General features: G+C 33.3%; 1 protein-coding gene across 1 annotated transcript; it reads right to left on the bottom strand.

Moving 5' to 3' along the window:
• Positions 1-2,686: 2,686 nt before the first annotated feature.
• LOC132758535 (large ribosomal subunit protein mL41-like) lies at positions 2,687-11,694 on the bottom strand. The gene is made up of 2 exons (XM_060750208.1): positions 11,544-11,694; positions 2,687-2,941 (listed from the first exon to the last, which is right to left on the bottom strand). The coding sequence occupies exons 1-2, from the start codon at positions 11,583-11,585 to the stop codon at positions 2,744-2,746; spliced, it is 240 nt and encodes a 79-aa protein (XP_060606191.1). The 5' UTR covers positions 11,586-11,694; the 3' UTR covers positions 2,687-2,743.
• Between the last annotated feature and the right edge of the window lie 513 nt (positions 11,695-12,207).

The following is a 12,207-nucleotide window of genomic DNA, read 5'->3' as shown; positions in this document are numbered from 1 at the left end:
CGTGCACTTTGATGATCAGTTAACATGCTTGTCATCTAAAAATTCAAAATGTAATATTTAATCTTTTTAACTTTCTTGCCATTTTTGACGCGCAGATACGTCTACGTCCCCGCGAGGGGTTTGACATTATCGGGAGGGAGGTAGGCAGAAAGGGAGGCAGACAGGCAGAAAGATAGATAGACAGACAAACAAAGTCAGCACTATATACGAGTATATATCAAATCTTTTTACACAGGTTACTTTTTTAATATTTAACCATTTTTAATTCAATAACACATACTTTATTTCAGTTTAAATTTTGATTTAAACCATTTTCTTATATATAAAAGCGATTTAAAACCATTTAATTCCACCTGCTATATACCTATTTATCAAAAAGTGAGGAGTTGACCATTTAAGGTGAGAATCTGATCACAGGACGAGTTGACCTGACATCTTTTAGCCCCGATACTGAAGAATAAAGATATATTTACCAATAATTAACAAGTCAGAATATATTTTACCTATATGTATCTCCAAGCCTGTTTCTTTTCCATGGACAGGCAAATATTATCTTTTTAGTTGTTGCCCAAACTCTTCGATCAGTTATAGAGGTTGAGCTTTTACGATAAAAGATATAGAAATTGTATGCTTTATTTGGGACATAGTTTTAACATATCTTTTGTATGTCCCAGGCTTTATGCATATGTTGGCATAATGATATTGTGTGCTCCAAAAAGTTTTTATCCTTTTTAAGTCTGCATGCTTACCCAAACGTAATATACAATGCACCTATTATTGTTTTACTTAATACAGTACTTACCGCCAGGTAAGTTGATATTCTTATATTTGATGAAACTATCTAGCTAGTTTATGGATTTTCCAATGCTCACTTCGTCTGAAAATGCATTAATGGGCAGGTAAACATTATCATATCTCCCGCTTGTAGGCCTCTTACTCTAGCTGTCATGTCAAGAACTTCAAAGACATCGGTGCACAAACAGCGTTTGTAAAGATTGACATTTTGTTGAATTGTGCTTAAGCCGGTCGGTAGTTTCCACTTGACGGTACCGTCCATGAACAGGCTCAATCAAACCGAGCATGAAACATTTTAAATTTTGTTGTTTTGGACTTTCTTTAGGGAGTCTTATTTTCTCTATTTTTTTCCCAAGTCCTTCCCTGATAATTGACGTGGTTGAACCGTTCATAATTTTATCTCAAATGTATTGATGGTCGCATATTCCATTCCTGTAGATGACCCTTATTGAATTTGGGGTTACCAGATCAAGGTTACAGGTCCTTGAATGGTAATATTTCAGCTCATTATCTTGAAAGATAATTATCACAAAGTCTTCATATTTCACATAGTGATTGGTCATAACCTAAACCAGCAGATGACCCCTATTGATTATGGGGTCACTAGGTCAAGGTCACAGGGGCCTTAAATGTCAGAATGATTTCCGCTTATTAACTTGAAAAGTATTTCTCTCAAAGTATTCATATTTCACGTATTGATTGGCCATAACTAGTAAATGACCCCTATTGATTTTGTGGTCACTAGGTCAAAGTCACAGGGGCCTTGAATGGTAGTATGATTTCTGCTTATAATCTTGGTTACTATTTATCACAAAGTATTCATATTTCACATATTGATTGGTCATAACTAGGAGATGACCCCTATTGAATTTGGGGGTTACCAGGTCAAAGGTCACAGGTCCTTGAATGGTAGTATGATTTCAGCTCGTTATCTTGAAAGATAATTATCACAGTCTTCATATTTCACATAGTGATTGGTCATAACCTAACCCAGCAGACGAACCATATTGCTTTTGGGGTCACTAGTTCAAAGGTCAAGGTCACAGGGGCCTTAAATGTCAGAATGGTTTCCGCTTATCTTGAAAACTATTTACCACAGTCATCATATTTCACATACTGATTGGTCATAACTAGTAAGTGACCCCTATTGATTTTGGGGTAAGTAGGTCAAAGATCAAAGAGTTATTGAATGTTAGTATGGTTTCCGCTCATTATCTTGAAAGCTATTTAATTTATCACAAAGTCTTCATATTTCTAATATTGATTGGTCATATCTATTAGATGACCGCTATTGATTTTGGGTCATTAGTTCAAAGGTCAAGGTCATAGGGGCCTTAAATGTCAAAATGGTTTCCGCTCATTATCTTGAAAAGTATTTGTCACAAAGTCTTCATTATTTTATTTTTTTCCATAATTGTTTTTATTGAACACTTCCATGTACCCATTTATGGCAAGTTTCTATAACAAAATTACCAATCATGCGAGTCAAGGGCTAGAAAGGGGGCATGTGTGTTGTTCCACATTTCTTGTTTAATATGTTTTAAGTCTATATAAACTAAGTGACACTCGCAGCAAAATCAATTATGACTACTGTAGCATGATTTATTTAACTTTTGTACAGGACCATAAGGTGATACTAAGTCTAAATATGACCAAAGGTCGAGAATGATATTGACTAAAGGGGCATGATTTATGTAACTTTTATAGAGGTCCACTTGAAGTCAAAACACTAAACCACATGGCCTCAGTTGCCAGAAATCTGTTTGTACATGTGACACAGAAGACCATAGCTGAAGCTGGGACCCCAAGCATCTTCACTGTATATATACACGACAAAGTTCACCATTATTCTGCCATTCTGATAAGCTAAATAACATAACAGCAAAGAAAGTAAACAGTTGATTACTTTATTTATTATTTATCTCATTAATCTATCACTACAAAAGCACTACTTTTTCTTCACTTCATCTTTTTGTGTTAACATGTCTTTTAAGAATGATTCAGTGTCAATATTTTCTTGATCTGTTTCTTCAGCGTAAAATTTTTGTTTAATTCTGTCAGCATACACAGCATCAAAATATTCTCGTGCAGTATGTTGACCTTTTGTTATATTGGCTACTTTATCATAGGGCACATATGGCTGCAGCTGAAATATGAGAAAAAGAAAGAAGATTATTTCATTTGCAATGGTTCATTGTTACATTATAACTTTTGTCATATTACATGTATATTTATCAACATTTGCTTGTTTCTCAATAGATTAAGAAGAATATAAAAAATGATTCATTTAAAACTTATTTTCCATAGTTTGATTCTGTGATGTTTTAAGATGGCCCCCAACCTTAATGCAAGATGTTTTTAACTGGTTGGTCTCGCCATATGATCATGGAAAGCATGTAGCCCCTATATAGTATTATACCATAGCCTAATAAGTTTGGCAAACCTATGACCCTTGTTATTGATATAAGCCTAGGGCGACTGTAACCTAATGACCTCATTATCAATAGGGGTCATCTGTTGGCCATAGGCATTTTTCTACCAAGTTTGCCAAACCTATGCAATTTTTCCAAGTAATTGATCTGGCAAAGATTTTACACAGTATCAAAATATTTTGGCCTTGGAAAGGTCCCAACCAAGTTACATATGCACTGACTTGTCCTTAAGGTATTGATTTGACAAGGATAATAGGATGTGCATAAGGAGAAATCACCCCATCACAATATGCTCATCAATTTTTAAGTGGGGCTATAACAGGGAAAACATTGATTTCTTGCCCAAGTATCCTTAAACACCAGCTGAAGCTAGAGCCCCTGTGCTAAGGTTAAACTAGAAATATGTCCATAGGACACGGGTACCCCACACCACTGTTTTGTCAATCTTATGACTCTAGGTCAAATATTTTTTGGGCTACATGTGCCACATGTTGAAAACTAAAAATCTTTTACTAAGTAAAGATCAAGTACAGTAAAAACTCTGAAAACCAGACCCTGCCCGGACTTGGCCAAAAGTCCGGTTTTCAGAGGATTCCGGTTTTCAGAGGTTTTATACATTTATTGATAATAATGATGCGTCTGAACAATGACTTTGTTCAATCATTTTGTATTTACTTTTCAACCCTTTTGTCCAAGTCATATTTTAATTTCTTTCTGCAATAAATGTCTTAAGTAATTTTATTATGCAAATCCATGAATATAATTCTTAAAATCAGAAATTAAAACAACATATTGTCTGAAATATCTGTATCTGATATATAAATATCTGTTTAATCTGTAATTAATGGAATTTAGTATTACTATTTTTGCATATTATTAATATCCAAACAAACTTCAAGGTCAAAATTTTAAGCAAAACAGGAATCATTTTTAACAAAAGTTTCCCAATTCTTATAGACATTTAAAAAAAAAAAATTTTAATTTTAAAACATTTTGAAAAATCATACCTATACAGGGAAAGACACAATTATGATGAAAGAGCTTTAATTTAATTGCCAATCAGGTATTAACACAAACTGACAAGTGTTTTCACACCTGCATAGATAAAAAGTTGGTAATTGAACATGTCACCAGTTGAGATTATGTTTTAATCTACATTAAAATACACAGAAAGTTGACACTTAAAATTGCTGTCCGGTTTTCAGAGGATTTTTTTATGCATGTTTAGCATTAGAAACCATAGAAAATCGTCCGGTTTCCGGAATTCAGAGTTTCCGGTATTCAGAGTTTTTTTTTCCAATAAACATATAAGGAGAAAATACAGGACTTTAAAAATGGTCCGGTTTTCAGAGGATTCCAGATTTCAGACGGTCCAGTATCAGAGCAACAGATAAGCTTTAAAAGTGAATTGGGTATTACTCCATCATTTCCTTTGGAATTGGGTATTTACTCCATTTAATTGGGTATTCCAAAACTCGATACCCTATGATTTCAAGATCAATTGGGTTTTCAATTTTGAAGATATGAATTTTATGGTTTCAATATCAATAAAATTTAAACTGTTTTAAAAAGAAAATAGGATTAACAATTCACTAGAACTTTTCACAATTGTTTTATTTTTTATATAAAATGCTCATGTTATATTTCATAATATTTTTAACAAGTTCGTTTTCTGACTAATTTTTGATTTACGACTGTTTTGTCCCTTTTGTACGACGCCATACTGCTTTCAAAGCGTCTATTGATACAGCTGGGACCTACTTATTGACGGTCTCGCAAAATCAACGGTCTCTGCCGGTCTGTAAAGACCGTCGACCTGAGTAGACAAATCGACGGTCTCATGCTTTATTGATATGGCTTAGTCGGTCTTTAGAGATCGGGGACCGTCGAAGACCGGAGACCGTTGATTAGTTAGCATTGATGATAGCATGCATATCAATATAATTTGTCCAAAACTACGAGCGTACCACAGATAAATTTTGCTGTGATGAAAATGACAATACGCACGGGTTTTCAAGACAATTGCGTATTTTATTTTTTTTAATGGGTTTTGATATGCATTCTTAAAAAATCAATTGCGTATTTTATCAAATTAATTGCGTAAATACGCACCTTATCTGTTGCTCTGATCTGACTGTATTCAGAGTTTTTAATAATGAGTAAAACCACAAGCGAACCCCAAGGTGCATAAGTACACATTCTTGTAAACTTTCAGGCCTAAAGGTCAAATACTTTTTGAGCTATGCATGAACAAGTTAAAATTGCAAATTTTAATTAAGTCAAGGGCAATAACTCTCACAAAACAGAATAAATCCACAAGGGAAACCTCAGGTGCACAACATCACAACAGTCATGCTGAGCAACATTCCTGTAAGGTTTCATGACTCTAGGTCAAATACATTTTTGAGTTATGTGCGACACAAGTTGAAAATTGCAAATTTTTACTAAGTCAAGGGCAATAACTCTTAAAATACAAAATAAATCCACACAAAAATATCCAGGTGCACAACTTCACATTCTTAGCAACATTCCTGTAAGATTTCATGGCTCTAGGTCAAATACTTTTTGAGTTACGTGCGACAAGTTGAAATTTGTAAATTTTTTCTAAGTCAAGGGCAATAACTCTAAAAGTACATAATAAAACCACATGAAAATACCAAGGTGCACAACTTCACATGCTAATCAACATTCCTATTAGATTTCATGACTCTTAGTCAAATCCTTTTTGAGTTACATGCGACACAAGTTGAAAATTGAAAATTTTTACTAAGTCAAGGGCAATAACTCTAAAAATACTAAATAAAGGAGATATGCTCTTGGAAGTTATCTGAAAATATCTTAACATCTTAACATTTCTAGTGATCTTGACCTTGCAAATATTAACCTGAATTACAAGTGTCAGATAGTTATCATTTGTGCTACAATCCATCAATAAATGATGACTAATTATTATCTCCGTTCAAAAACTTTGACCTCTCTATGTAACCTTGACTTTGGTAGCAGGGACCTGGATTATGTACACAATAAGCATCACAATGGTTAACATTTGCACCAAGTTACATTAAAATCCTCCGATGAATGTAAAGTTAGGCTCTGAACAAGCGTTTTTCAATGACCTGTAAGTGTGACCTTAACCTTTAACCTCGAGACTTGGTTCATGCTCGTGGCACTGCTTCTCAAAGTGGTGAACATTTCTATGAAGTTTCGTTAGAATCCCACCATGCAAGGAGGAGTTTAATCCCTCAGTAAATGATGTCTAAATTGTTTCATATTTTTATCTGAACTTTGACCTGTTTTTTAAACGAGCATATAAAATGGACAAACCAGGTTTATAGTAACTATGTTAATTGCTATCTTAAAATATTAGTGAACATCAGAACAGATGCTAACAAGAGCCACAGACGGGCCGGGGCAATGCTCAACTTTTTATACTTTTTCTAAAAGCAAACAAATAAAAGATTTAAACAAATCTTTAAAAAAAACTTATGGGAAACATTTACTTGAAATTTCTAATAGGTAGGTCTAGTCACACTTGTTGTTTTTGTCCACATATCAATCTTTTTGCCCACGTATCAATCATTTCCATAATGTTCAACTTTACATCTAAAACTGTGTACATGTTCCAAATTTCATAGCTGTACATCAAAGGAGAAGAAAGTAGGCCACTTTGTCAAATTATTTAGGTCAGCTGATATCAAAGTTTAATGAACATCTAAAACTCTGCACTTGGTTAAAATTTCATAGGATCATAGCTGTCCATCAAACTCAAAGGACAAGAAAGTAGGTAACTGTATCACGGTCTATGTCAGGTGATATCAAAGTTCAATATTACATTGAACATAGGGATTAAACGATGATCGAGTATAATCGAAAATTGATCGTTTATAGAACCGATTAGCGATGATCGATTACAAAGTTTAATAATCGATTATCGGTAATTTATTTTCTTGCTGTTACTAAGTTACTCACTGAATTATAACAACACTAAATTAAAGCCAGTTTTGGTTGAAACAATAATTTTCATTCAATTGAATATGAAAGTATACTGGTGACCATGGAGTTAATAGTTGACAGTGAGGCATGCTAGTTTAAAGGTATACTATGCTCAAATTTGACATAAGAAAATATTTAATATTAAAAATATTTAAAATTGCTACACAGTCTATTTGTAAATATAAAATAAATATGTTTTGACTTCACACTAAGAAGATATGTTATGTATAAAATTATTCTACACACTAAAGGTGGTTGCAATATCAATATATAGTGTCATTAAATAACTGGCAATTTTTTAAGAAAGGACCAACTTAACTTGTTGCCATACATAGTTATGCCCCCACAATGTGGGAGCATATAGCGTTGCACTTTCACTATATACTATGTAGAAATTTTGTGAACGCAACTCCTCTTAAACCGGATGGCAGATTTTGCCTAAACTTCCAGGGATGAACAACCTTAATGTGTAGATGGTAGTAAAGGAAGGAATTTTCGCTGCGACCAAATTTAACAGAATTATGGCCCTTTGTTGATGTTTTCACTATATATACTAAGTAGAGATTTTGTGAATGCAAATCCTCATAAACCGGATGGCAGATTTTGGTTAAACTTTCAGGGATTAACAACCTTAATGTGTAGATGGTAGTAACGGAAGGAATTTTTGCTGCGACCAAATTTAACAGAATTATGGCCCTTCTTGATTTTTAGTTTTCAACTTGTGGCACATGTAGTCCAAAAAATATTTGACCTAGAGTCATAAGATTGACAGAACAGTGGCGTGTGGGGGCATCCGTGTCCTATGGACACATTTCTAGTTTATTCATTGCTTTTTTGAAAGTGAGACATAATAATTTCATAGATTTTAATGAATTTATTTGATAACTAGAAATGTGTCATCATGCCACGGATGCCCCCGCATGCAGCCAAAATTTCAGATGTTATAATATTTAGTTCCAAATTTGTTTGCACAAAAATATTGTTTTCATTTTAAGTTCAAAGCCCTTTAAACTTTTCAGTGTTAACACAAACCATTTTCATACAATATTCAAGGCACTGAAATTATTCAGTCTTAACCTTTTGAAAATAGCATATTTCATATTTGTAGCCAAAATAATGGCTATACATACATTTCCACAAAAGTATGAGTGCTGAAACAAAAAGTTCAAAAAATTTCCAATATTCAAGAAAGATAAGGTTGTCCAAAATCATTAAACCATGACCAAATTCAAACTTAAACTGCTTATTCCTAAGACGTATCTATATTATTTTCAAAGTGAAAGGGACATAACTCTGCCAAAAAATCATCGAACCATGACCAAATTCCAACTTGACCTGCCCATTCCTTTGACATATCCATATGTCAAATTTGAGTTGAATATGTAACACTGTTGGGTAGATAATGAACAGAAACTGTAAATTTCATATTATTTTCAAAGTGAAAGGGGCATTACTCTGCCAAAAATCATTGAACCATGACCAAATTCAAAATTGGCCTGGGCATTCCAGAAACATATCCATATGTCAAATTTTAGTTGAATGTGTTGTACTGTTGGGGAGATAATGAACGGAAACTGAAAATTTCATATTATTTACAAAGAAAAAGGGGCATAACTCTGCCAAAAATCATCGAACCATGACCAAATTCGAACTTTATCTGTATTTTCTCATGACATATCCATATGTCAAATTTGAGTTGAATGTGTTGTACCGTTTGGGAGATAATGAACGTAAACTGAAAATTTCACATTATTTTCAAAGTAAAAGGGGCATAACTCTGCCAAAAATCATCGAACCATGACCAAATTCGAATTTGACCTGTATTTTCTCATGACATATCCATATGTCAAATTTGAGTTGAATGTTTTGTACCGTTGGGGAGATAATGACAGAAACTGAAAATTTCATATTATTTTCAAAGTAAAAGGGGCATAACTCTGCCAAAAATCATCGAACCATGACCAAATTCGAACTTGACCTGTATTTTCTCATGACATATCCATATGTCAAATTTGAGTTGAATGTGTTGTACCGTTTGGGAGATAATGAACGTAAACTGAAAATTTCACATTATTTTCAAAGTAAAAGGGGCATAACTCTGCCAAAAATCATCGAACCATGACCAAATTCAAACTTGACCTGTATTTTCTCATGACATATCCATATGTCAAATTTGAGTTGAATGTGTTGTACCGTTTGGGAGATAATGAACGGAAACTGAAAATTTCATATTATTTTCAAAGTAAAAGGGGCATAACTCTGCCAAAAATCATCGAACCATGACCTAATTCGAACTTGACCTTTATTTTCTCATGACATATCCATATGTCAAATTTGAGTTGAATGTGTTGTACCGTTGGGGAGATAATGAACGGAAACTGATGATGACGGAATGACAGAATGACGGAAGGACGGAACAGGGTAACACTATATGCCCCGGCCATTACATGGCGGGGGCATAAAAATATCTTACTCAAGAATGAGCATAGTATACAAATGTATCTTTAAACTTATTTATTTCAGTTGATAAAGTGGTGGTTACATGGAAATGGAATTCTTATAAATATTAAAGCATGATATGAACAGTGTACATATTGACTTTGTTATTGTGAATGTTTCGATTATATAATCGATGATTGATCGAAAAGGTTTGTTCGATTATTTTCGATGATCGATTATGATTTTTGTCCGATTAAGAAACCCTAATTGAACATATTACAACTGTGCACATGGTCCAAATTTCATAGCTGTACATCAAAGACCAAGAAAGTAAGTCACTTCATCAAAATCTAGACCAGCTGATATAAAGTTCAATTTTACTTATAAAAATGCACACATGGCAGTACATCAAAGGACAAGAAAGTAGGTCACTGTCAAATTATCTAGGTCAGCTGATATAAAAGAGTTCATTTTTTACATCATAAACAGCAAATGGTCCAAATTTCAAAACTTGTACATTAAAGGATGAGAAAGAAGGTCACTTTGTCATATTATCTAGGTCAGCTGATATCAAAGTTCAATTTTACACCTAAAACTGTGCTCATGGTCAAAATCTCATTGCTCTTGGGGAAAAACTCGAGAATTTTATTAATTTGACCAGGGTTTTTCAAACAGAATGGTCTGGAAACGCACTAAGAAAACCCTTCTCGCTACAATTCAACATGTCTGGGTATAACTCAGTATAATTTGCTGTGCAGTTCAAAAAAGGTGCGAAAATTAAATACAAGAGCGAAAATGAAGATTCTAACAACATGATGTTCTTTAAAAATCTTTAAGCTTGTGAAAAAAAGGATAAATATTTCAGAAAATAATGTTTTGAAGCTATATTTGTTGAAAAACATTGATTGCTTGTTCAGAATATTTGCCAATAAATGGCGCTATTTTGAAAATGCACCAAATTAAACATCAAATATTAGTAAATAACATCTTTGAAATATTATAAGCTTTACTTATACCTAATTTCAATGCAAATCTATAAAATTGTTACTTTTTAAAGTAAAAACTGATAATGTAATGTAGCCTGAATTAGTTTTCAGTAATTTTCTGATTGACTAAACAAAATATTATCTTATAATTTGTTTTTTGAATGGTGATGTACTATGCCAGATCATGGTTGGTAGATAACCAAATCACATGATTCAACCGAGACATTTGTTTTGTAGAATTGGTCCACACCATACTATTTGAAAGACCCTGATCTGACCTTGACAAGGTCAACTTAAGGACAAGGTCACATGCAAATTATTCAATAAAAAATTATGTTTGTTTGGTAGCAAGTCTTGTTATGTCAAAGTATTAATTAATGCAGTACATATACATGTATATAACAAAATTATGACAATTTAACCAAAATTCAATAATTTGACCTTGACAGTCAATTTCATTTAAAGCTAAAGGTCAAGGGTCAATTCAACCTTTCAAAGGTCTTGTCCAAAAGGTTGTTTTGTCCAAGTATGTAGATAATCCATTTAGTTTGATATACATGATGGTCTTATCCTAAAAAATGTCTTAATAAGAAGCCTATCTATTCATTATTAGCAAAGTTATAACCAGTTATAGCAAAAAAAGAGAGAAAATTTCAATAATTTGACATTCAAGGTTAAAGCCGTTTATGAATGAAGGTCAAGTTTAGTCCAGTCTACTTGAAGGTCTTGTCCCGTAGGTGGTTGTGGCCAAAAATGAGTGAAGACAATACACCAACAACTTAAAAAGTTATGATCAACAAGGTTAAAGTTTGCGGACGGCAACAAAAACACTGTCGTGACTGTAACAATACCTGTATTTTTTTCTTTGAAAAAAAGTCGAGCTTAAAATGATTCTTACTTCAAAATCTTTGAGGTCAGGTACTATAAATTCAGTTTGCATTTCAGGAACCCTTTTAAACACACCACTTCTATTGACAAAACCAACGGCTGGAACTCCTGTAGATATAAAACAAGAAATACATATGAGCAGTACTGGTGAATTTATAATGATAGCTTATTTAATTGTACTTTCTATTGTTTATACCTCTTACCTAGTATCAACAGCTGTAACGTTCTGACCACCTTTTACCTGTATTCAAATCTCTAAATGGGTCTGTGAAGAAGAAAACTGTATTCTGGAATCCCCTTCAATTCAGATGTTTTATTGAGTCTCGAAGGGGTCCAGATAATAGTTTTAACTGTACCCAAAACATAATTTCTACAAAGCATAATTAAAAGATGTGACAAATGTGTTATCTTTGTCTGCCAGCTACATAGTCCATTTAATTGTACTGCGCGACAAGATATTGTGCTATTTTCGTGTCTGGGCAATATCTCGCCTCTAAAAGCAAGATTCTGCCCCACAACAAAAATATCTCAGAACCAAGCTTTGGCACGTCAATATATAGCTACATAAAAGAGACATGCCGGCAATCATACATTTGGGAGGCTGGGATTCTTTCTTATTTCCACATCAGCTGGTGTGAACAATAAACAATTGTTACAAGATTAATTAATTAATA

The sequence above is a fragment of the Ruditapes philippinarum genome, unplaced genomic scaffold (genome assembly GCF_026571515.1).
Source record: "Ruditapes philippinarum isolate M1 unplaced genomic scaffold, ASM2657151v2 ctg199_1_1_1_1, whole genome shotgun sequence".
Taxonomy (NCBI): Eukaryota; Metazoa; Mollusca; class Bivalvia; order Venerida; family Veneridae; genus Ruditapes; species Ruditapes philippinarum.
The sequence above is the reverse complement of the archived record's forward strand: the minus strand, read 5'-3'. Positions and strand labels throughout refer to the sequence as shown.

What these genes read in the sequence shown, in the direction of transcription:
- LOC132758535 (XM_060750208.1), bottom strand. Translation starts at nt 11,585, where the DNA reads ATGCAAACTGAATTTATAGTACCTGACCTCAAAGATTTTGAA. An exon ending in CTGACCTCAAAGATTTTGAA is followed by an intron (nt 2,942 to 11,543) that starts GTAAGAATCATT and finishes CTCATATTTCAG; the next exon opens with CTGCAGCCATATGTGCCCTA.